The sequence below is a fragment of the Mercenaria mercenaria genome, unplaced genomic scaffold, assembly GCF_021730395.1.
Source record: "Mercenaria mercenaria strain notata unplaced genomic scaffold, MADL_Memer_1 contig_1800, whole genome shotgun sequence".
In the NCBI taxonomy this organism is placed as follows: domain Eukaryota; kingdom Metazoa; phylum Mollusca; class Bivalvia; order Venerida; family Veneridae; genus Mercenaria; species Mercenaria mercenaria.
Window position 1 is genome coordinate 11,663 of NW_026459807.1, and position 22,168 is coordinate 33,830.

At 34.1% G+C, this 22,168-nt stretch overlaps 1 protein-coding gene across 1 annotated transcript; it reads left to right on the plus strand.

Annotated features, from left to right (window-relative positions):
- The first annotated feature begins 462 nt into the window (after window positions 1–462).
- On the plus strand, window positions 463–21,294 carry LOC128551883 (uncharacterized). The gene is made up of 7 exons (XM_053532818.1): window positions 463–591; window positions 2,307–2,441; window positions 10,871–11,092; window positions 18,970–19,173; window positions 19,539–19,704; window positions 20,657–20,837; window positions 21,190–21,294. The coding sequence occupies exons 3-7, from the start codon at window positions 10,891–10,893 to the stop codon at window positions 21,292–21,294; spliced, it is 858 nt and encodes a 285-aa protein (XP_053388793.1). The 5' UTR covers window positions 463–591; window positions 2,307–2,441; window positions 10,871–10,890.
- The last annotated feature ends 874 nt before the right edge of the window (window positions 21,295–22,168 follow it).

Genomic DNA, 22,168 nt, shown 5'->3' on the forward strand with positions numbered 1-22,168 from the left:
ATCAGCAATATTTCAATGGATGGAACAAAGACTGGGTTCAACGTATATATAAATAGTTCAATTGGTTATATATTCCTAACCAGTTTTAAATCACCTAGAGTGTTTCGATATTTACAATTACGGCAAATTCAAATCAATGCATTAACATTGTGTGAAGTAAAGGTATACGAAGCAGGTACATGTTTCTATATTGTTTGTTTTTGTAAGTCACAACTTGCAATACTTCTAAACTTCAATTAACATTTGAACTATTAACTTTTATTATATAATAAGATGTTAGCTAATTAAGTTAAGAAGCAGGATATATATTTCACGATAATAATAATTAATTATCACTGAATGAAAAAAAACCACTTAAGTTATGCCATGTTTTTAGATATTTCGTGCCACTAAATTGCTAATTCGAGTGTTTATGTAGTAACGTTTCTTGATAATATGATGTTTAAATGTCAGAATGTCCGGTCAAAACATTTGGAGATAAATGCGTAAACCAATGTCACTGTGCAGACGAACTATCTTGCAATAGAATTACAGGCAAATGTGTAACTAATGAGTGTTTATCTGGATGGAAAGGAAGTTCGTGTAATGAACGTAAGTTTTTATCATCATTTTATCAGAATAATATTGAATTTCGTAAATTAAATGATATAAAATGATTGACATTATATGCCACTTGAGGCGTTTTCTGTTTTAGCCATTTTATATAACAATAATGTATGTAGTACATGTATCTGGTTATACTTGTTAAGTAGGCGAATTTGGGAGTGGAGCTATAACGAATTCCTCAATATTTTCGTTACGAGCACTCATTTTATATTAGAAGCTACTGTTCATGTGATCCTTGTATCATTTTTTAGACTTCTTGCAAGAAAAAAATTACATCCATGAAAGAAATAACATCATGATTTTTCTAAAGCAGATAACCTACTATTGATATATATTTTGTAATCAGCTTCTGTTTTTAATGATGAAATGTGTAACAAGACCGCTTGGAAGCATATAATGCAACCAACCAAAATTATAACAGACGTCGTTTGAGTAAGTCTTTTAATGAGAGGTAATGCAAAGGGCAACACCTCTAACACCCTGTTCCCTTTAAGATCCAACTGAATTTCACAGTTTCACAGTTTCTGGTCCCAAACATGTATATGACGTTGATGTTTTTGTGACATAATACATGTAACAGCAAAATGAAAAGTGTCTTTTGGATTTATTACTGTCTTCTAATTAAACATTACTAATAACCCTACAGAGGATTTGCCCATATGGGTCAACGGTTGTGACTACAAATATCCTTAAATACACTTAAACGCTTTGTAAATAAGTCATTGCAATGTTTCAGTTCTATTTGATAAAATTATTAAACGTTTTAATCAGATGTCTGACGCCGCGGGAGTAAAATAAATCCGTTACATAAATTGATAATACACTAGTGTAATAAAGCGTTGACGTCGTTTATACTGAAGGAGATGTGTCTTGAATTGGCTTTGTTTTATGTATATACATATATATCGTTAACACATGCAATATACATACATAACCTGCGGTAGGTTTTTCGTTTGAAAGACATTGTTCTAAGTGGAACGTGGTTATTTCTGTCGGGTCTTTGTCTTTGTTTTTACTAACCAACAATTACTATGGGTTTGAATTCTTCCAATTAAGATTACTTTGATATATTTCTTGTTTTACATTGAAGTTGCCACTTGACTTATAATTGTGTTGAGGTGACGTTAACAACCGCCCCAATTCCCACCCTTAACAAAACATACACATGTACACACACACACAAACATAACAATGAAAGAGTTTCCAATCCCCAAATTACTCTTTAAATGATTATTCATGGTTTCATCTTTTAAGAGATTTTATTATTCATTACAGATAATATAATAGACACATTTTGTCCAAAACTATATTTAGATTTGTTAACACCCTCTTTCATGTAAAATGCGATAACTGGATTCTTGAACAAAACATGTAATTGCACAGCATTATCCTAAATTGGCACTTTAGCGTGCGACACTGCATATATTTCTGCCATTGTCAAACGTTTAGTATTGACAAGTTGTGACTGAAACATGTCTTATTGGATGTAGCCTAGGTTTAGTTTTACATCACAGACATCATTGTAGTAAAAACACACCGAGCAATCAGCGTTTTCAGGCTGCCATATGACAATTTTGTCGATATTACTTTTTTAAGAAAGAAAGTTTTTTTTATATTACAGCTACTAATATTCACTACTATACTATATACTACAAATATATTTGTTCACTTCTATAATAACACAACATATTAATACATAGAGTGTGGCCATGATAGATTCGGTGAGAACTGTTCACGTACCTGCCACTGCAAACATAATGCGACTTGTGACAATCAAAGTGGAGTGTGTCCCGATGGATGTGAATCTGAATGGAGAGGAGCCTCATGTGATGAAGGTAAGAAATTCGGAAAATATATGTTCAGTATTATACTTATCGAAACTTCTAACTCCCTCGATAATTGACCAGTTGCCAAATCGATCCGCCTCTAAGCTCATGTGGTTTTGAAATGCGAAATCTTCGACAAATAATCTTCAAAATGACGGATATGATAATACTGAAATGATTTCCCCTTAAGATGTCGGCTTATATTTCTTTCCTTATAAAGGTACATTTTTAGTATTTTTTTTCCCATTATACATGTTTAATACAGCTGATTGCTCAACACCAGTGACAGAAAACAAAAAGAAATAATTATCATATCCACTAGATTATATGGACACTTAAAAATAAAAAAATGGCGGAATCTTAAATAATTGTTTTTTAGTGGAAGACATTCAGTCATTAGCTAACAAACTAAATAACACATTTACGTCTGAGATTCCATATCATATATTTCAAATCATATAGGACAAAAGAAGGATGGCAAACCACGTGACATCATAGTCTAATTCTCATAATACAGAGTGAGAAATATTGTAAAGGGTAGGTACATTGCAAGGGTACGTCTGAAAAAATGTTGCAAGGGTAGTTCTAAAAATGCCGATGTGTTCATAAACGAAGAATTAACATGCGTGCCATCAGCATTTTATTATAAAGCCAGGAAACTAGTGAAGGGTCATTACCTACTCGGTGCTTGGAAATACGATGGCACAGTGATGGTTAAAGGCTTTATCAGTAAGGTACATCGTATCACTTGTCTTCACGACGGACCAAAATCCAGAACCAATTCAAGCACAACCACAAAAACAGGATGTACTGTTCCCTATTGATAAGATGTCAATGTGGATAAGATGTATTGTATATGTACTTTTGGTAACCAGTATACATATATCTATACATGTGCATAATTACTGAACCGTTTAGGATAGTTAACATTCACTTTGATACGCTACATAGTACGGATGTGCTATCAGAAAAATTTGACTTTGTAAATTCTTAGTGATCGTTTTTTGCAAATACAAAATGTATCACATTTTCCTTTTAATATGCATTAAACATTGGTATTGATAACACAGGTACTATACTGTCTATACGCGTTTAAATTTAATATCGGGCAAGTCTGTTTAAATTTATTCTCCATGACGAGCAGCAATACCCATGCACTTAAATATTAAAAATGACAAGGATAAAGCGGTAGGTTTGCACTCAGTACTAAATCATAACGATGTTAATTCTACTTACAATGTTGAAATAGATGTCATACTAGTTTTGTACTTTGTATGAAATCATAATGGTTTTAATTTTCGAATATAAAATAGACGTTTTTGTTTCTGCAGTGATACTTAATTTGTAAATACCTATATTTGTTAATAAAAAATGTTTATAGCGGTGCCTTTGTATACTGTATATTCTTGCAGTAAACGTAACGTACTTAATCCAGTTACTATATTTTGTTCAAAGTTTTATCATTTCATCCAAGATCTTTGTTTCTTGTGGTGAGTGGGTTATGTTAATTCTAATACGACAAGCAAATAAGCTAAATACTAGTAAGAGAAAATCAATCAACGGTTATTTTGCGATAACAAATGCGCGTGCCAAGTAGTGACGTCATCCTCTATGTATAGAATGATCCAGGTGCGTAGCACGATGCGTAGTTCATGTCGTAAAAAGTAGTTACCATTTTTTTTACAGTGTTGATACTAGTACGTCGTATTAGAATCGAAACAACAAGTTCCCAAGTGTGGTTTATCGTAGAATAACCCGAGGCTTTCGTTGTAATGCGAAATAACTTACTATTATAGAAAAATTATTAACTAGCGTCATATTCCAATTTTCTAGTTGTACAAGTTACTTTGCATTTTAACATGTAACTTATACGTTAGTTTATATCATATTTCAATTTCTATAATTTCCAGTTTATTCCATACTTTAGTATGTATTCTACCTCTACGTACTTTTCTGTAAATATATATAATTTCACTATTGCCCTTGTTATTACAAATTTCAACCTAATCATTCGGACCAGCTCTCATGAAGTGCGCTTGGTATCAAATGCTCTTTTTTGCGTGTGCATAAATGGTTAAATTTTGTTTTCCTTGTCAGCAATAACATAATGAGTATTAACAAGTCCTTCTCACAGTCATGCCAACTTAGAGCATTCAAAGGAAACTCTCATTATTTATTATGTATAATATTGTACTTTCAACATATTATTCACATTCTCTCTGACCATTAAATTAAAGTTCCACTTAAGATATAACATTACCTACCCAAATTAGCATATGTTTTCAAGGCTTTCATTCAAACAAAATATTATTTTTACGCGATATCTTACTCTTGTGTTTACGAGGTCTTTATGTACGAATGGACTACATTTCTTAATAGCTTTAAATATTTTGTTCAATCTTGTACATATTTAAATTAGTTTATTAATCTACTTTTATATCTGTAAACTTCTAAGGCAGAATTTACTACCTGTTGGGCTTATGAGCTATTTGTAAAATATTTGTATACATGTATATATGTAAAATACTTGGGTGGATTCACTACCTATAGAGTTACATAGGAAGCTTAAGAGCTAGCCTATTTGTAGAATGCTGATCTTAAGTTAAAACTTGTCCACTTATTGTCAGTATAAAACATTGATCATGTCTATATCAAGTACAGTATAGTAAAATGTCAATCACTTTGTATCAGTAAATACGCCTACTAGATCATATAACTACGACAAAATATGTATACCTTATTTTCTCTGCATATCAAATTCTGATCTGTTGACTTGTTGTTGTTGTTGCTGCTGGTTTTCGATGTTGTACAATATCCCATATTCCTACTATCCCCGTGCGTGTCACTGTGTCAGTTATACTTTTATCAATGATGCTGCAACAAAGAATCATGAAATTATCATTTCTGGATATAAAATACGTAATTTAAGTAGTCTACCAATTCGATACCTCATTAAATCTTGCAGAAACATTGTGAAAACACGTGACGTGGTATGACCAGTTTATAATACTGTATTTTTTATTTGTCAAGCAAATGTCATCTTATAACACCCTAGTAAACATATACTACATTTATCAGTCTAAAGAATTAAACTAAATCATTTACCTGTTACAATTATACAGCCTGATATTTGTGGTTAATATATCCAAACCACATGTCCCAGTTTTTCAGCTGTTGCAAACTCGGTTTACACACTGACTACGCATGCCCGAATATGTATGAACCGTGATATCGGATTTCCTTATTTGGAGGTGTTACTATGTAACCGTTATCAAATTGAATGACTCGATTTACGATATAGTGTATTGACTGGCGATGTCGACTGTTCCAAATTTGGTAAAATTTACTACGGGTTTATTCTGAATAAAAAAAAAAATTAAAAAAAAAAATATCATAAGCGGTCTACTGTATACTGGAAATCGAGGATCTACTTTGGTAACATTTTGCTAGTTAGATAGTTAGGTATAGTCGCTAGAAAAGTAAGAGTATCATGATGGACAAAAGTGTTAATATTATTGTTATAATTTAAAGAAAACCACCCTCATAGTACAGTATATAACTTGTGAGCAAACTACTGGTATATAGATCTATAGATCTATTAATTATAGATTTATTTTACAGTAACTATAACCTTATTGTTAAGCTAGGTTTATTGTAATATGTATATATGTATGACGAGAAACTGTGTACATTTTAAGTCAATAAAATATTCTTCTTCTTCTTCTTCTTTAAATAGCTGGTGATGTTCGACGGAGCTCTAACAGTTCTTCTCCATCCATCGTTTTCTCACTCACACTTTATCTGAAATAGTATGACGTTATAGATGCCTGTCAGTCTTACAATCTTAAAATTTAATAGGCAAAGCCTTCTAAACAAGACTTGCCTTTCGGGAGAATAGTTTGGTATCTTTGATGTTTTTGTGCTGTCCTCGTTCAGTGACAGAAACATGTTTAAAATCCTCAAAAGTGTAATAATCTCTTTTATTACGACATTAAACGTCCATGTTTTTACACAGTGTGACTCCAGAACTGAAAATGGCTATGGCGTTGTACTAGTATACTTGGAGGAAACCTTATAAAACAAGGCTAGATCTCGAACCGAGAGAGGCTTGGAGTGAATCTGAATCAAACCGATGCCTTTTCATTCCAAGAATAGCCTGTGTGCTCTTTTTATCGCCCCCTACTTGTTGTTTTAGCCGATAGGAACTAGAAACAATTATTTCGTGTATTGGCTATGATTGCAACCCGGACCCTTGTGGCAACAGCGACTAGAGCTGAAATAGCCATGAAGCTACCCATGCTATCCCTACCTCCACGCTTCCACGAGCTATACATTTATTCCTCATGACGAGCAGCAATACCATGCACTTAAACATTAAACATGACAAGGATAAAGCGGTAGGTTTGCACTCAGTACTAAATCATTCTACTTACAATGTTGAAATAGATGTCATACTAGTTTTGTACTTTGTATGAAATCATAATGGTTTTACTTTTCGAATATAAAATAGACATTTTTTTTTTCTGCAGTGATACTTAATTTGTAAAAACCTATTTGTTAATAAAAAATGTTTATAGCGGTGCCTTCGTATACTGTATATTTTTGCAGTAAACGAAACGTACTTAATCCAGTTACTATATTTTGTTCAAAGTTTTATCATTTTTGTTTCTTGTGTTGAGTGGGTTATGTATAATTCTAACACGACAAGCAAATAAGCTATATACTAGTAAGAGAAAATCAATCAACGGTTATTTTGCGATAACCCATGCGCGTGCCAAGTAGTGACGTCATCCTCTATGTATAGAATGATCCGGGTGCGTAGCATGGAGTGTATTAGAATCGAAATAACAAGTTCCCAAATTTGATTTATCGTCGATTAACCCGAGGTTTTCGTTGTTATGCGAAACAATATATCACTACGGCCTTCGTGATATATTCTTACGCATAAGAACTCAAAACACGGATTATTCTACGATAAACCACGCTTGGGAACTTATTTTTTCTTAAATACTTCCGCTACTAGTCGATATTATTTAAAAGAATTTGCCATTTTGTTATTGATTTGTATCTAAGACTAAATAAACACAATAATAATTTTATTTCTACTAATGTTGACATTTATATGTTATCCTTGTTGATATATTTTTTTCGAAATACTATTCAAACTATGTCAAACAAATCTATTTGTGTATATAGACATAGCTTTCAATTTTGACATTTTGGTATTATAGAAAATTAATAACCAGCGTCATATTCCAATTTTCTAGTTGTACAAGTTACTTTGCATTATAACATGTAACTTATACGTCAGTTTATATCATATTTCAATTTCTATAAATTCCAGTTTATTCCATACTTTAGTATGGATTCTACCCCTACGTATTTTTCTGTAAATATATACAATTTCACTATTGCCCTTGTTATTACAACTTTCAACCTAATCATTCGGACCAGCTCTCATGAAGTGCGCTTGGTATCAAATGTTCTTTGTTTGCGTTTGCATGAATGTGTTTAAATTTTGTTTTCCTTGTCAGCAATAACATAATGAGTAACAAGTCCTTCGCACAGTAATGCAAACTCACAGCATTCAAAGGAAAATCTCATTATTCGTTCACATTTTTGAACTACTAGTTACTATTTCCACCATATTATTTACATTCTCTCTGACCTTTAAAGTAAAGTTCCACTTAAGATATAAGATTACCTACCCAAATTAGCATATGTTTCCAGGGCTTTAAGGTATTGGACCAGTAATAGGGTACCTCCTTTTAGAAGAGTATTCAATTCCTCCCATAAACCTACTTTGACCGCAAGTTTTCAAGGGGGTGGGGAGGGGTGGGTGGGGGAGGGGTGGGGGGGGGGGAGGAGGCGTAGGTTCAAGCCCCACTGGGACCAAAATTGTTTTCCCATAATTTTCTTTTTTTTTCTAGTAAGTTTTTACTTCTTTCAAGACTTATTATGGATGTATTGTACAAACGTGGAAAATGTTCATTTTATAAGCGATTTCTTGCTGTTCTAAGTGAATTTACCTCTGAATCGGGAGGGGTAGAGTTAGACATCTTTAAAAATACTGAGTTACATGCGGTAAAAGTTCTCTATTTTGCCTTCATTCTTAAGATTACATATTGTGGAAGAAATGCAGGTAGGTTTCACTTCTGCCCCAAGGTTATTTTTGAATGTAGTGAGCAAAATACAACACAGACCCACAGGATTCGACCTTAATTTTTCAATGTTGGAGTTATATTTCTGTCTCATTAAATCTGTTTACTTGAGGCACCCTAGAAAAAATGATATTTACAGTTTTATTTTGAGTTTTATAATTGTTTACCAATAGTTTGATGTTTCTTTTATCAGAATTAATGCTGTAATGAATTATCTGTAAACGTTTTAGATAGTGGCCCTCACATTGAAATTTGTCTCTACTTGAGCTTGAGGAAATACCATAAATTATACAAAATTTACAAAAAACGGCACGGTAAAAGTTGTTTAAAATTTGCAAAACAGTGCTAAACATGGTCAACCTTAAAAATATACCAAGCAAATGCCATTTTTTAAACATTACTATTAGGGGTCCAATACCTTAATTCAAACAAAATATTATTATTACGCGATATCTTACTCTTGTGTTTACGAGGTCTTTGTGTACAAATGGACTATATTTCTTATGGTTGTACGAGCGTTTTCTTTCAGGATATCCGCCATTTTGAAAAATATGTCTTCGAATATTGTTTTCTGACAAAAGTTTTGCCAAAAATTAATGCTAAATAATTAAAATATGGCTAATAATGTACCATTTAAGCAAACAGAATCTACTTATTGCGGAAAGAATTTTCACCCTTATTTTTTGCTAGAATTTGCCTTAAATTGACGTAAGGTTACCAATGGGGTAGGGGTAGGTCATTTCAAATATCTGTTAAAGTAGATCAGCTTTGGTCTTGATATTTTCCTGACTGATACATGTAATAATAAGCTATAGTTGAAATAAAAGTTTTCAAGATAGCCCATAATATTATCTAGAAAATACAAATTAAATAAAAAAGAACAAAACATATCAAAATTCACCATTTTTAACAGTTTCTTCTTAATAAATCTCTTAGATGGACGGTGAGCCCTACCTTTTTTCTTTCCATTTTGAAGCATTTTTATGTGTCATTAAAGCTGCAAAATATTTTGAAAATATTAACATCAGAATTTTTTTGTAGACCTAAATATGTTTTTTTTTCCTATTGAAAATAAAGAAGTGGGTGGGTAATTATGTCAACATGTAAAAATGAAAGAGATTTGTTATTGACATTTACGCTTATATAATACTAACACCACCTTGTATTCATATTAACCTGTTAGACCTGCAATTCCTATAATATTAAGTGGGATATTGTATGTTTTATAAAGTACCACCATTTTTTCAATTTTACAAACTTTCAGAAATGCTTGAACAGTAGGTGAAGAAAATGCCCTATAAAATTAAAACGAGTTCGGTGACCTGTGATTTTTCTTCTCTTGTTTATCTTGGAAACTAATGTTCTTCAAACTGACAGAGTATGTGAAAATTCTTAACGTTAGGAAAAATTCGTGTAATAATCTCTTATCGCGACATTAAAAGTCCATGCTTTTACACTCCAGAAATGAAAACGGCTACGGCGTTGTACTAGTATACTTGGAGGAAACCTTTATAAAATAAGGCTAGATCTTGAACCGAGAGAGGCTTGGAGTGGATCTGAATCAAACCAGTGCCTTTTCATTCCAAGCATACCCTGTGTGCTCTTTTTACCGTCTCCTACTTGCTGTTTTAGCCGATAGGAACTAGACACAATTGGTTTCGTGCATCGGCGCTGATTGCAACCCAGACCCTTGCGGCGACAGCGACTAGAACTGACATAGCCACGAAGCTACCAATGCTGCCCCTACCCCCACGCTTCCACGAGCTAAAAAGGGTTGCGCATAGAACGGTTACATCGAAGTTGGATAATCCCACAATCTCTATTTGCGTGACCATTTTGTTTGGGATGGGATGCCATTGCGCAGTTGGTAGCGTCACCGTTACTTCAGTGCTTCCCACAAATAAATAATAATGTCATTAGTGCCCCCTGCCTTATTATTACAGGAGCCGTACATCTGTACATATTGTTGTGTACTTTGTCATAGCAAATAAATATTTGTTTAATCAACGAAACAAAATGGTTTGCGTTATTTCTATATTGTTCCCGTCATACAAAGTTTCTTGAAGTTGTCACGAGTATGTTATTATCGCAACAGATGTTCTAGACGGCCAGACTAAAGGGATGCAAACCAGAAAGTCTGTCCATTTACTTCGGACAATAAGAATTAGAAATTTAAACAAAATTAAGGGACTTTGAAAAATGTTCTGATGTTAACATTTTTATACTAAATTAAATTTCATTTGTATTAGGTCATTATGTAATGCTGTTTGTTCGTAGACAGGAATATCTTAAGAACTATGACAGAACCGGCCAACACGAGTATGTCATCGACGGTTCATAACTGGACATCAGATCTTGCTATTGATGGTAATGTTGGCCCAGACCCTGACGCCTGTCACTGCTGTAGCGGCACACAAAACTCTCAAACATCATGGTGGATGGTAGATATGGGCAAACGATTCCCAGTAAATCTCATTACGGTGTACAGCAGACGTAACGGTTTGTAAATTCATTTACATTATGGCAGGTAGAGGACACACAGAAAAAAAGAATATTTTGTTGAAGTAAATTACACTATTCTTTACAATATTCAGTAGTATTAAACCATATACACATTAAGAAAATCATGTAATGTTATGTCAAGAACAGTAAATACGAACACGTTTGAATGTAGCGTAAAATAATTTCTATGGAATATGTGTCTAATACAAGAAAATCAACACACACTTATACATACCTATTAAGGGGAGATTAATCGGGGCATTTACTCATCTCGGCACGAATTGCTAGGGATGATCTATTGTGACACTCAGCGTTTATCGTACGTCCGTCTTTCGCTCCACACTTTTCTTCTAACGATATCCCCTCTTAAAAGACCTGGTAGTTGATTCAACTTTGCCTGGTTGATCCTCTACCTAAATAGTTCAAGTAGTTCATTCCACGCAGAATTTTTGTTGTCATACCAACCAGAAAGACGAACTTTAAAACTTCTCTTCTCCACAGCCGCCAAGCTTAGATACCGGGTGTGTAGCATTGGAATGTGGCCGTTTACAAGTTTGTTCAAATAACGTTCATGTGTTCAAAATTGGCCCCGGGCGCCTTTGGGTTCACTTGTTGAAATTAGTCTTATAGAATAATATATTAATCTTCATATTTGAGACTGCTAGATCAAGATCTTAGATATTTGTCATAGAGCAGAGGCCTCCGTGGCCGAGTGGTTAAGGTCGCTGACTTCAAATCACTTGCCCCTCATCGATGTGGGTTCGAGCCTCACTCAGGGCGTTGAATTCTTCATGTGAGGACGCCATCCAGCTGACTTACGGAAGGTCGGTGGTTCTACCCAGGTGCCCGCTCGTGATGAAATAATGCACGGAGGGGCACCTGGGGCCTTCCTCCACCATTAAAGCTGGAAAGTCGCCATGTGACCTATCATGTGTCGGTGCGACGTTAAATAAAACAAAATTGTCATAGAGCATCGTCTAGTGGTCCTCTAACAAATTGGTAGCATGCATTTCCACTACCGCCCATTAACCGAGCCTGCAACATGTTCATTTTTGTCGTGTTGAGCAACCTTTGGAGTTTCCACTTTTTCTTTTTTGTTCCAATTATGTCTCTTGGGTCAAAATTGGCCCAGCCCTGCGGTTCTTATGTTTAACATAAACTTGCAAATAGGAATCAATTTAGAAAAGAAAATTTTCTTGTCGAATAACCGTAACGCCATGAGCTTCGATATTTGCCATGTAGCTTTGTATCGTAGTCCTCTACGGAGTATGTTCAAATCATGCCAATGCGGTAAAAATGGACTCGCCTATGAAGTCGCTTGTGTCACTTAAACGTATTGGAAATAAAACTTTGAAATTTTTCTTGTCTAAAACCTCAAGTTTTTTTTAACTTAGATAATTGGCATAAAGCATTGTGTAGAGGTCCTCTACCAGGAAATTATGTATCCATTTGGGTCAGGTGAGCGACTTAGTGCAATCGTGGCCCTCTTGTTTAGAATAATTTTCATTGAAGCGAAACTTTAAGATTTAAAAAAAAAAACACATTAGCAAATATGTTCTTGCTGTTAAGAATCGCAAACCATCGTTTATAACTAACAGCAAGAAAAAATATGTACATAATAATTGTACACATATCTTTAGTAAGCAAACTAATAAACAACAGTTTAGATATATGTATATAGATACATTTGCAACTAAATCAACGAATGGAGGCCGTAAGCATAATTTATTATCATAAATGGAAGGAGAAGAGAATTTGAAAACAAATCATTATTACAGCAATCTCTATGATCTGCGATCATTTCTTCTGACAAGATTCACTCGATTAAATAACGTATGTCTTTATTTGACTTACCGTCTGGGACAAAAGTCTGCGGTAACATAGTAAACGCTTAGTGTATAAATATACACGTTCAGCATTTGAATATACACATTGAACGTGTATTTTACACGCTGACTGTATAAAGTAAACGCTAAGCACGTAAATTTACACAATAGGCGTAAATTTTTGTTAACCCGTTTCCAAAATTAGAACTTCACCGAATGGAGTGTACAGTCACAAAGCTGAACGCCTTTACCACAGACTAGTATCGTATATTGTTCAATACTGTTTATCAATTGTAATAAATCTACATATTTATCTAAATTGATTGATGACGTACGTTAATCCTCTGAATATAGCAGTAAGACATGTCATTCAGTGTGAAACGCTACAGTTCACTGGGATTTTATTATCGTTTTTATCCTGAGTGTCATTCAGAAAACGAAATTGTCAAAAAGTCTGTCGAAAAGTTAAAACTTCCATGTAATTCTTAAGTTTATACCTAGTTACAACGAGTTAAATAAAAAAACAAGAGGGCCAAAATGGACCTATATCGCTCACCTGTTATCATTGCACTTAAGGACAAGAAGGGCAAAAAAATCATAATCAAGATCAATCAAAAGAATTATGAGAAAATATAGTTGAAATTTTATTAAAGTTACTTTGAAATTTTCTTAAAGTTACTTCAAATAAAAGTATTTTCAAATCAGGCCAGTAGTTTCATGCCCGAAGGATTACATCAGAGGAGGATAGGAGCAAAATTTTGACTGATGAAGCCCAAAGGACAGGAATAACAAAGGGAAGAAATGAAAAAGTAAATCTAAGTCTTCAGAAAAAATGTCTAAGTCCAAAGGACAGGAACAAAAGGGAAGAATTTAACCAAAAAGAAAAAAAAATCCTTACAAGGTACAGATATGTCAAAATACACCTAAAAATTGGAGGTACCATGTACCACAGAAAAGTGATCTCTGTTTTTCCCTATAGCCAATAATAAAACAGTTACTAAATAAGTTATTTATAGGAACATAAAAGGGAAGTAATTGAAAAAAAATATTGTTAGTCAACAAAAGAAGGATCTGCCAAATAAAAACAAGAGCACTGCAATCGACGCAAATGCAGAGATATGTGTGACCTTGACCGTGAGTCATCCGAAATATGCACTCTGCACGTCCTTTCGATGAGGTGAACATTTGTGCCAGGTTTCTTTGAAATCCTTCAAGGGGTTCAAGAGTTACAGAGCGGAAGGGAAATTGCTAACCAACAGACATACAGGCAGACAGACATCGAAGCGATAACATAACATGTTCCTTCGGGCGTATAAAAAGGAATCGAGATCTTATGGTGATACAAGTTGTGTGCAAGTTTGGTTAAAATCAAATCATAAATGAAGCTGCTATTGTGCAGACAAGGTCAAAATAGCTAATTTTGGTCATTTCATGGTCCGTAACTCTGGAATCCATAACAGTATCTGGCCGGTTCAAGAAAAGAACCAAGACCTTATAGTGACACAAGTTTTGTTCAAGTTTGATTAAATTCAAATCATAAATGAAGCTGCTATTGTGCAGACAAGGTCAAAATAGCTAATTCTGGCCCTATCAGGGGCCATAACTCTGGAATCCATACCGGAATCTGGCCATTTCAAGAAAGAAACCAAGATCTTGTGGTAATACAAGTTGTGTGCAAGTTTGGTTAAAACCAAATCATAAATGAACCTGCTATTGTGCAGACAAGGTAAAAAAGCTAATTTTGGCCCTTTCAGGGGCCATAACTCTAGAATCCGTTATGGGATCTAGTTGATTCAAGATAGGAACCGAGACCTTGTAGTGACACAGGTTTTGTGCAAGTTTGATTAAAATCGAATCATAAATAAAGCTGCTATTGTGCAGACAAAGCCAAAAAAGCTAATTTTGGCCCTTTCAGGGGCCATAACTCTGGAACCCATGATGGGATCTGGTCAGTTCAAGAAAAGAACTGAGATCTTGTGGTGACACAAGTTTTCTGCAAGTTTAATTAAATTCGAATCATAAATAAAGCTTCTATTGTGCAGACAAGGTCAAAATAGCTAATTTTGACCCTTTCAGGGGCCATAACTCTGGAACCCATGATGGAATCGAACCAGTTCAAGAAAGGAACAAAGATCTTAGGATGATACAAGTTGTGTGCAAGTTTGGTAAAAATCAAATCATAAATGAAGCTGCTATTGTGCAGACAAGTTCAAAATAGCTAATTTTGGCTCTTCAGGGGCCATAACTCTGGAACCCATCATGGGATCTGGACAGTTCAAGAAAGGAACCAAGATCTTATGGTTATACAAGTTGTGTGCAAGTTTGGTTTTAAATTAAATAAAATCATAATTGAAACCACTATCGTGCAGACAAGAAATTGTTGACGCACAAAAATAGCAAATTCTGGCCCTTTAAGGGAACCCATGATGGGATCTGGCCAGTTTTCGAAAGGAACTGAGATATCATGCCAACGTTTTGTACAAGTTTGATCAAAATTGCTTGCAAAATGTTGTCTCTATCTTGTTGGCAAGAAATTGTGGACGGACGACGGACGGACGAGGGACGAAGGGCGATCACAAAAGCTCACCCTGTCACTACGTGACGGTGAGCTAAAAATATTCAGTTGTATTAAGTGATAACTGGAAGAAGAAAATCTTTGCTGAAAAACAACAATGTCAACTTATATCTTAAATTAACACAAAAAGAATGACGAACATAAATCACGTAAAACAGTAGAAAAAAAAAGATTACTAATGTTGTATTTTGTTAATGAATAAGGTATACTATATAGCAATATTTGCCTCCAGACATGGCACCGACGCTTGAGCCAGAACGACCTTTAGGTAGGTTTGTGAATCAAGGTTGAAATACACGAAACGTTTTTCCAGAGCATAAATTTGTAATAACATATGTTTGTACATTTGCAATAATGATTGATTTGAAATGACTATTAGCGATAAGAATGTAGATCTATAGATCCAACTAAGTACCATAGCACATCCAAAAATGTAGCTCGAGCAAGCGATTCTTAAATAACGCGGTAGCCGTTAAAAGTACACGATTAGTGCGTAGTTTTATAATCTACCGACCAAAATACACGGTAAGTGTGTAAATGTAGGTGGTAGGCGTGCACATTGTCTCGCTCAGTGTGCATATTTACACGCTCAGAGTGTATTAAGGATTTAGACTTTTGACCCAAATAGTACGTCATACCCCTATATGATAGGTTGTTGTTGTTGTTGAGTTCAACGTTCAACAGACACACTTTAAGGTCGTATTGAGACTTCAAAGTATTCGCAGCCTCGAGCATTACTTTAGGCACGGGCCGGCCCCTGGCTATAACCACCGACCTTCCGCAAGTCAGCACTAGATGACTTGCTAACATGAATGAATTGTACACCAACAGCGAGGTTTCGAACCAACAGCGGTGAGATGCAATTGGTTCGAAGTTCCGTCGTTCCCAACCGACGCTTTATAAGGTCAAATCTCTTGCATAGTGTAAATCTAAATGAAATACTAATGTAAATATAATCCATGTGGCTACATTTGGCATGACAAGCAATTTACTTTGTACAGAGAACACACCTATATTATAAGGTATTTTTAACAATATGCAGTACATGTTACTGACATTTTTTATTAGATTTTATTTGTTTCATAAATCTGCAATACCAGATATGGATCCTGTTAATTAATATTTTTTGTCATTCTTACCTTCCCTTACTTAAAATACATTACAAATAAAACGTTTTATATTCATGTTAATTAAAGAACCCGTATGCACAACACGTCTACATAAATATTTGTTGACATTTGCTAGTTAGAATTCTTGTAGCCTATATATTGACAAAGTAAGAGCTCCTTTTAAAGTTCGTCTTACGGACCACGCATGTGTAGGCTATGGATATGTAAATGTGAACGTGAGCGTGAGAACCTTTCTGTTGGCAGGTTAACATACGGTTTCTTCCTATACAAAAATTGAAAACTTTGTTATGTTATTGAATTAGTATCAAATATGTCTTTCTAAACAGACATGTAACATAGTGCCAAGCTTCGGAATCTGGTAAACCTAATTTAATATTTATGAAACAACCAACTATTCATCACTTTAAGCATTTTTTCTTTGTTAAATAATGCCATTTATGTAGAATAGTACCAACATGTCGTGTGAATGAAAGGGGAAAATTGCTAAAGAACTATGTTTTGCCTTTCGGATAAATGCAGTGGGTTACATTCAAGTATATTCTGTTTTGATGTGAATTGATGTTATCAAACCATCGATAGGGTACCAATATATGTCAAGATTCACTGGCACTTAGGTACAGGACTTCTTCTCTCTGTCGCCCTTGCCAAACTCATGAAGAACGTTATTGACACGGAGGGAAAAGCGTTTCTGTATACATGTCTATTTATATAAAGTCAAGTCTGGCACTCAATGTTCGCGATCAAGCCATAGATTCATATAAGTGAACTCAACATATTCCTTTTAATGCTTAAAGCTACTTTCCATAGAATCGCAAGTAATCTTATCATTTGTCTATATTTTCTTTATTGCTTCAGACTATGCAAATAGCAATTATTTTATCTAAATTTCATTTGTTACTTTGTAATCGCTTATTTTCCTCGGAGTACCGAAACCTATTTTTAGAATGTGAAATTCGAAAGTAGATTATGATAATCAAAAGAGCGCACACTTAGCTGGCAAACATTAACAAAATGGCTGCCCTAGCGCACAGTAAGGCTTCTGGGTAAAGAAATTCGGTACTTAACGGCGAATATACTAATATACGGCCTTATATGCAATATAAATGTTCGTTGGGGGTATATTCAACAGCTTAAAGAGAAACTGTCAGGGAATGTGACACAATTTATTATACATGAAATTAAATGTGATGTTAATTTCTTTTAAATGTATGTAGGGCAACGCGCATACTTTGAGAACAAATATGGTGTATTAATCAATTTTGTATGTAGCTGTCAAGGGAGAAACGCCGTTAGTGAACATAATAAGAGCAAACAATCACTATGCCAGGGAATATGACACCACTTACTGTACACCATTTTAAAGGTATTTATATTGTCTTTCAAATGCTTGAACATGCAATGTTCTATCTTGGGGAAAGTACTAACGGCATTCTCATAGAAGACATAAGGTAGAAGATTGAATGAACTACCTAAATAATACCAGAAATAAAAACCTGGACCATAATAATTTGAAAGACAGTAAATATCTTTGAATATATGTAAAATGATGTATGATGAAATGTATTATATATTCCCTGAAAAGGAACCTGTGCCGCACATATTTTAAGCTCCGTCGACCAATAAACGTTTGTATTTGCAAACGGTGTTACTGCTGTTTCTGCTACTGTTGGCCAAAAAGTGGTTATCTTATAACTGCTAAGTGTCGTCGACGACAGTTAGTAGTTTACCATTGAAATCCTTGAAAGTACGCCGAATTTAACAATTATCAATGTTTCACTATTGAAACCAGAATTATTTGACTACGTACAAGTAGAATTATTTTTTTCTATCACGAAATTTAATTAGAGTGTTGAAAACAGCTTTAAAATAGGTATGTTAAAAAACTTAAAACTAGATGGCAACAGCGTATGCGTGCTGAAAGGAGTTTTTAAAAATAGTAACAAGACCATCCAAGTTACAATAAATTAGCTGTTTTTACTACTATTATATTAGAAGATGACCATGTTTGAAATTTATACTTTGAACACTATCGTACGAAATGATACCCATTCTTTATCGCATGCACAGAATACCAAAAATGAGAATGTAAACTGTGGAACATAGCTGAGTCAACAATTACACATTGCTAATGTCCATGTCTATTTCTGATAAGTTTATGTCGTTATATAATGTTATTAATCAAGCGATTTCGTACTGGCCCATTTGCCGCACTTGTAGTGTGATATAGATGTACAGAAAGACAATAAAACACATTTAAAATCACTTAATATGCTGTTAATACGTAACTTATATTTATTGATGAATGTTGTTTCTCATACAGTCATCGTCTTTTTCCTTACACAGAACAAACGTTTCAGCAACTGACAGATTTTCAACTTTACTTTGCCAACGGCACCAAGACATATTCATATGTTTTAATCGGAAACAATACTAGAAAGATTTTAGGCACCAAGCATGAACTAACATTTCCAAGTATTGTAACAAGATACATCAAAATACAGAGGCCCGGCATATTGACATTGTGCGAAGTTCGTGTTTACGGAGGAGGTATTGTATATTCCATAGTTACATCTTACTGCGTACATATAATATAGCAAAAACATATTATTTAATTACGGGAAATGCTGCCATTGTTCTTGTGAGAATAGTAGTGAAAATGTAATCAACTTGAATTTATTGAATTTATTCAACAAGGTAACTGTTGTTTTTTTTTTTTTTTTTTTTTTTTTTGCAACGATTATAAAACAAAAACAGCTTTTATATCTTCTCGAAGAATATTATAAAGATTTTCATTCAACATGAGACGGGGTTCAATTGAACATATAACTGATCTTTTGCGTATTTTACGCACAGATTTATAGAATTATTAACCCTGACACAATTATAGTAATAACAAAACACACGTTCTTCAGAATGTCCGGTTGGAACGTTCGGGGACGAATGCCTACAAAGATGTCACTGTGCAGATGAGCGAGCATGTGATGAAATAACAGGTCGTTGCCGGTCACCTGCCTGCAAAACAGGATGGATTGGGATAGCATGCAACAAACGTGAGAAAATAGAATTACGTAAAGCTTTGTACTTACATGTGCACTATCAAGCTGTCAAAATTGCTTAAGTACTAGATAATTTTTGCATTTTGCTTACATTATCATTCAAATGATGTTATTTACGGTCTGTATCATTTGTTTCTAACGTGAAATATATGATAACTGAGAACATCTCGTGTATGTAGCGTACTAATAGAACGTAATATACATCAAAAGAAATGCTGTGACAAAATTAATGACAATATTCTTTTCCTGACATCAAATATTCATATATCCATCAATATCAATATTCCTTGGTTGTTGTGGTTTTTTTTTTGTCTGAGCGCAATTTATAGAATATCGTGACAGTGTCGTTGTGTATATTGTTTTATTCATTTATATGCCAAACTGGAACAAGTGCAAAATACGCCATACGCATTAAATTGATCTACCACATCATATGTGTTGTTTAACATAAAACTATACTGGCGTATGAATTTTAAATGTGTAACGTTATAAGAACTCTCTTCAACTCTAAGTCTGAAAGATATAAATCTGCATGGAAAGTGCATTGTCTTAAAATCTTAATCATATATTATTTTCGAATTGATAAAGTTAATAAGAATGCAAAAATTGACAAGAATGTCATGTTCCCTCTAACACTCTGGTGGTAACGTTCCCATTCATGTGCGAAAGATTGTGGGGTCTATTCCTAACCACGTCATACCAAACAATGAAAAAGTACTAGGAGTTTCCTCGCTTGAGTTTCCTCTGCATTGAGATGATATTCTAGGTGTCAGTATAATGTGACTGTCACGGGTCTATGGCGAGATAGCGCAGTGAGGTAGCACTATAAATGTGGACATTGTGCTTACTGCTTCAAGCAGACACCGTCGTTTACATTACTTGAAAGGACGCTTAACCCGACTTTTTTTTATTTGATGTATCGGCACATTCGCTTTCTGTATACTAGTGGTACTTTCGTATATGTTCAATTTTAGGTGTTATCAACTTTACATGTCGCAAATAAATGCAAATCTGATTTTCCAGAATGTCCACAAGATACCTTTGGAGATAAATGCTATGAGAAATGTTTCTGTGCGGATGGTACATGTACCAACAATTATGGTATATGCCGTGGACAATGTCGATCCGGATACACTGGTTCTCACTGTAATGAAGGTAGCGGTCTTATGTTGTTATCCCTTTTTAAATTTTTACGTGGTAATCCAAAATTTATATAATTATTAAACTTTGTTGTTGTTTGTTTTGGTAAAACGTAGTCCATTGAATGTTTGTTAATACCGCTTTTGTATCAAACTCTGAAGATATTCAATTGTGTGACCCTAACAATATTTATGCAGTGATGCTTACAAAATAAAACAAAAGGTAAGATTAGATTTTTTTTTAAGCATAAACTACAAACTGAGTCACACATTGCAATGTATACCCGCCACAAAAAAATCACTGTAGTGGGGAAAGACAAGACAGACGGGTTGCTTTAGATATCCACAAACAGGTATATTTTAATTAGATGGAAGATATGAATGGGGAAGAGGTAAAGAAAATGGTGTTGGAGGAACAAAGCAGGGCAATACCCAGGAACGGCCGCGGGCTAAAACAACTGTTGGCAGCTTAAATCAGTATATTGTGGGCACCTCACCTCGCTAATGGTAATAAACAGAAGAAGTAGCGTCAGGAGGAGGGAGGGGTGTTAAAGAAAGTAACACCACTAACATACATGACAATATATATAACATATGATACGAGACGGTTAAACAACGTAGCTTTTGTTTGAAATAGTCGTCCTATAACTGTTCTTTAATTTGTTCCAGCTAAGACATCAAAACTATACAGAAGTATTTAGTATGATATATACATTTGTGAATAATTAAATTTATTATGTTGATACGTAGCTTCAACATTTATTTTGGTATATATTCTTAATATGGAAATTTACAATGTTCTTCTTTTGAGTTTCTAAAATATGTTGCAAGGTTCGACCAGATTATACGATTAAACGATATGTGACTAAAATAGATTTATATTTTGATGATTTGTTGTACATATTGTTGAGTTGTATAGCCAATTTTTGCTTTTATCTAGTTATTTGTTGTATTGTTTTCAGGTTGAAAATTTGATGGTTGATGATAGAAATTGTTTGTTCATTCGGAGCATTTTGCTTCTTTTAGTGTAGGAGATCTTTCAAATCTATGTGTTTGTTCTGCTGTCTGGTTATGAATTGTAATTTGTCAGAGTATTTTAATGAATATTATTTTTGGAATGGGTCTTTATTTAAGTGTTGAAAAATAGCAATATTTTGCTCACCTTATATTCGTATATTTGATACATCTTGTTAGATACATTGTATATGCAAACGCAAGATAGAAAGTGTGTTTTGTGCCTTTGGTTTAGGTATAAATAAATACATACTTGCCAATGTTAAAGTATGTCATATCGGTAAGTGAAAAATAACGTTCTAGTAGTCAAGAGTATATATTCTGCCATTTCCA

Excerpts from the sequence above, each read along its gene's own strand:
- LOC128551883 (XM_053532818.1), top strand. The coding sequence starts at position 10,891 with ATGACAGAACCGGCCAACACGAGTATGTCATCGACGGTTCATAACTGG. Across the intron at positions 11,093-18,969 it reads GGTGTACAGCAGACGTAACG|AACAAACGTTTCAGCAACTG; the intron begins GTTTGTAAATTC and ends TTCCTTACACAG. Across the intron at positions 20,838-21,189 it reads TGGTTCTCACTGTAATGAAG|ATGGAAGATATGAATGGGGA; the intron begins GTAGCGGTCTTA and ends TATTTTAATTAG.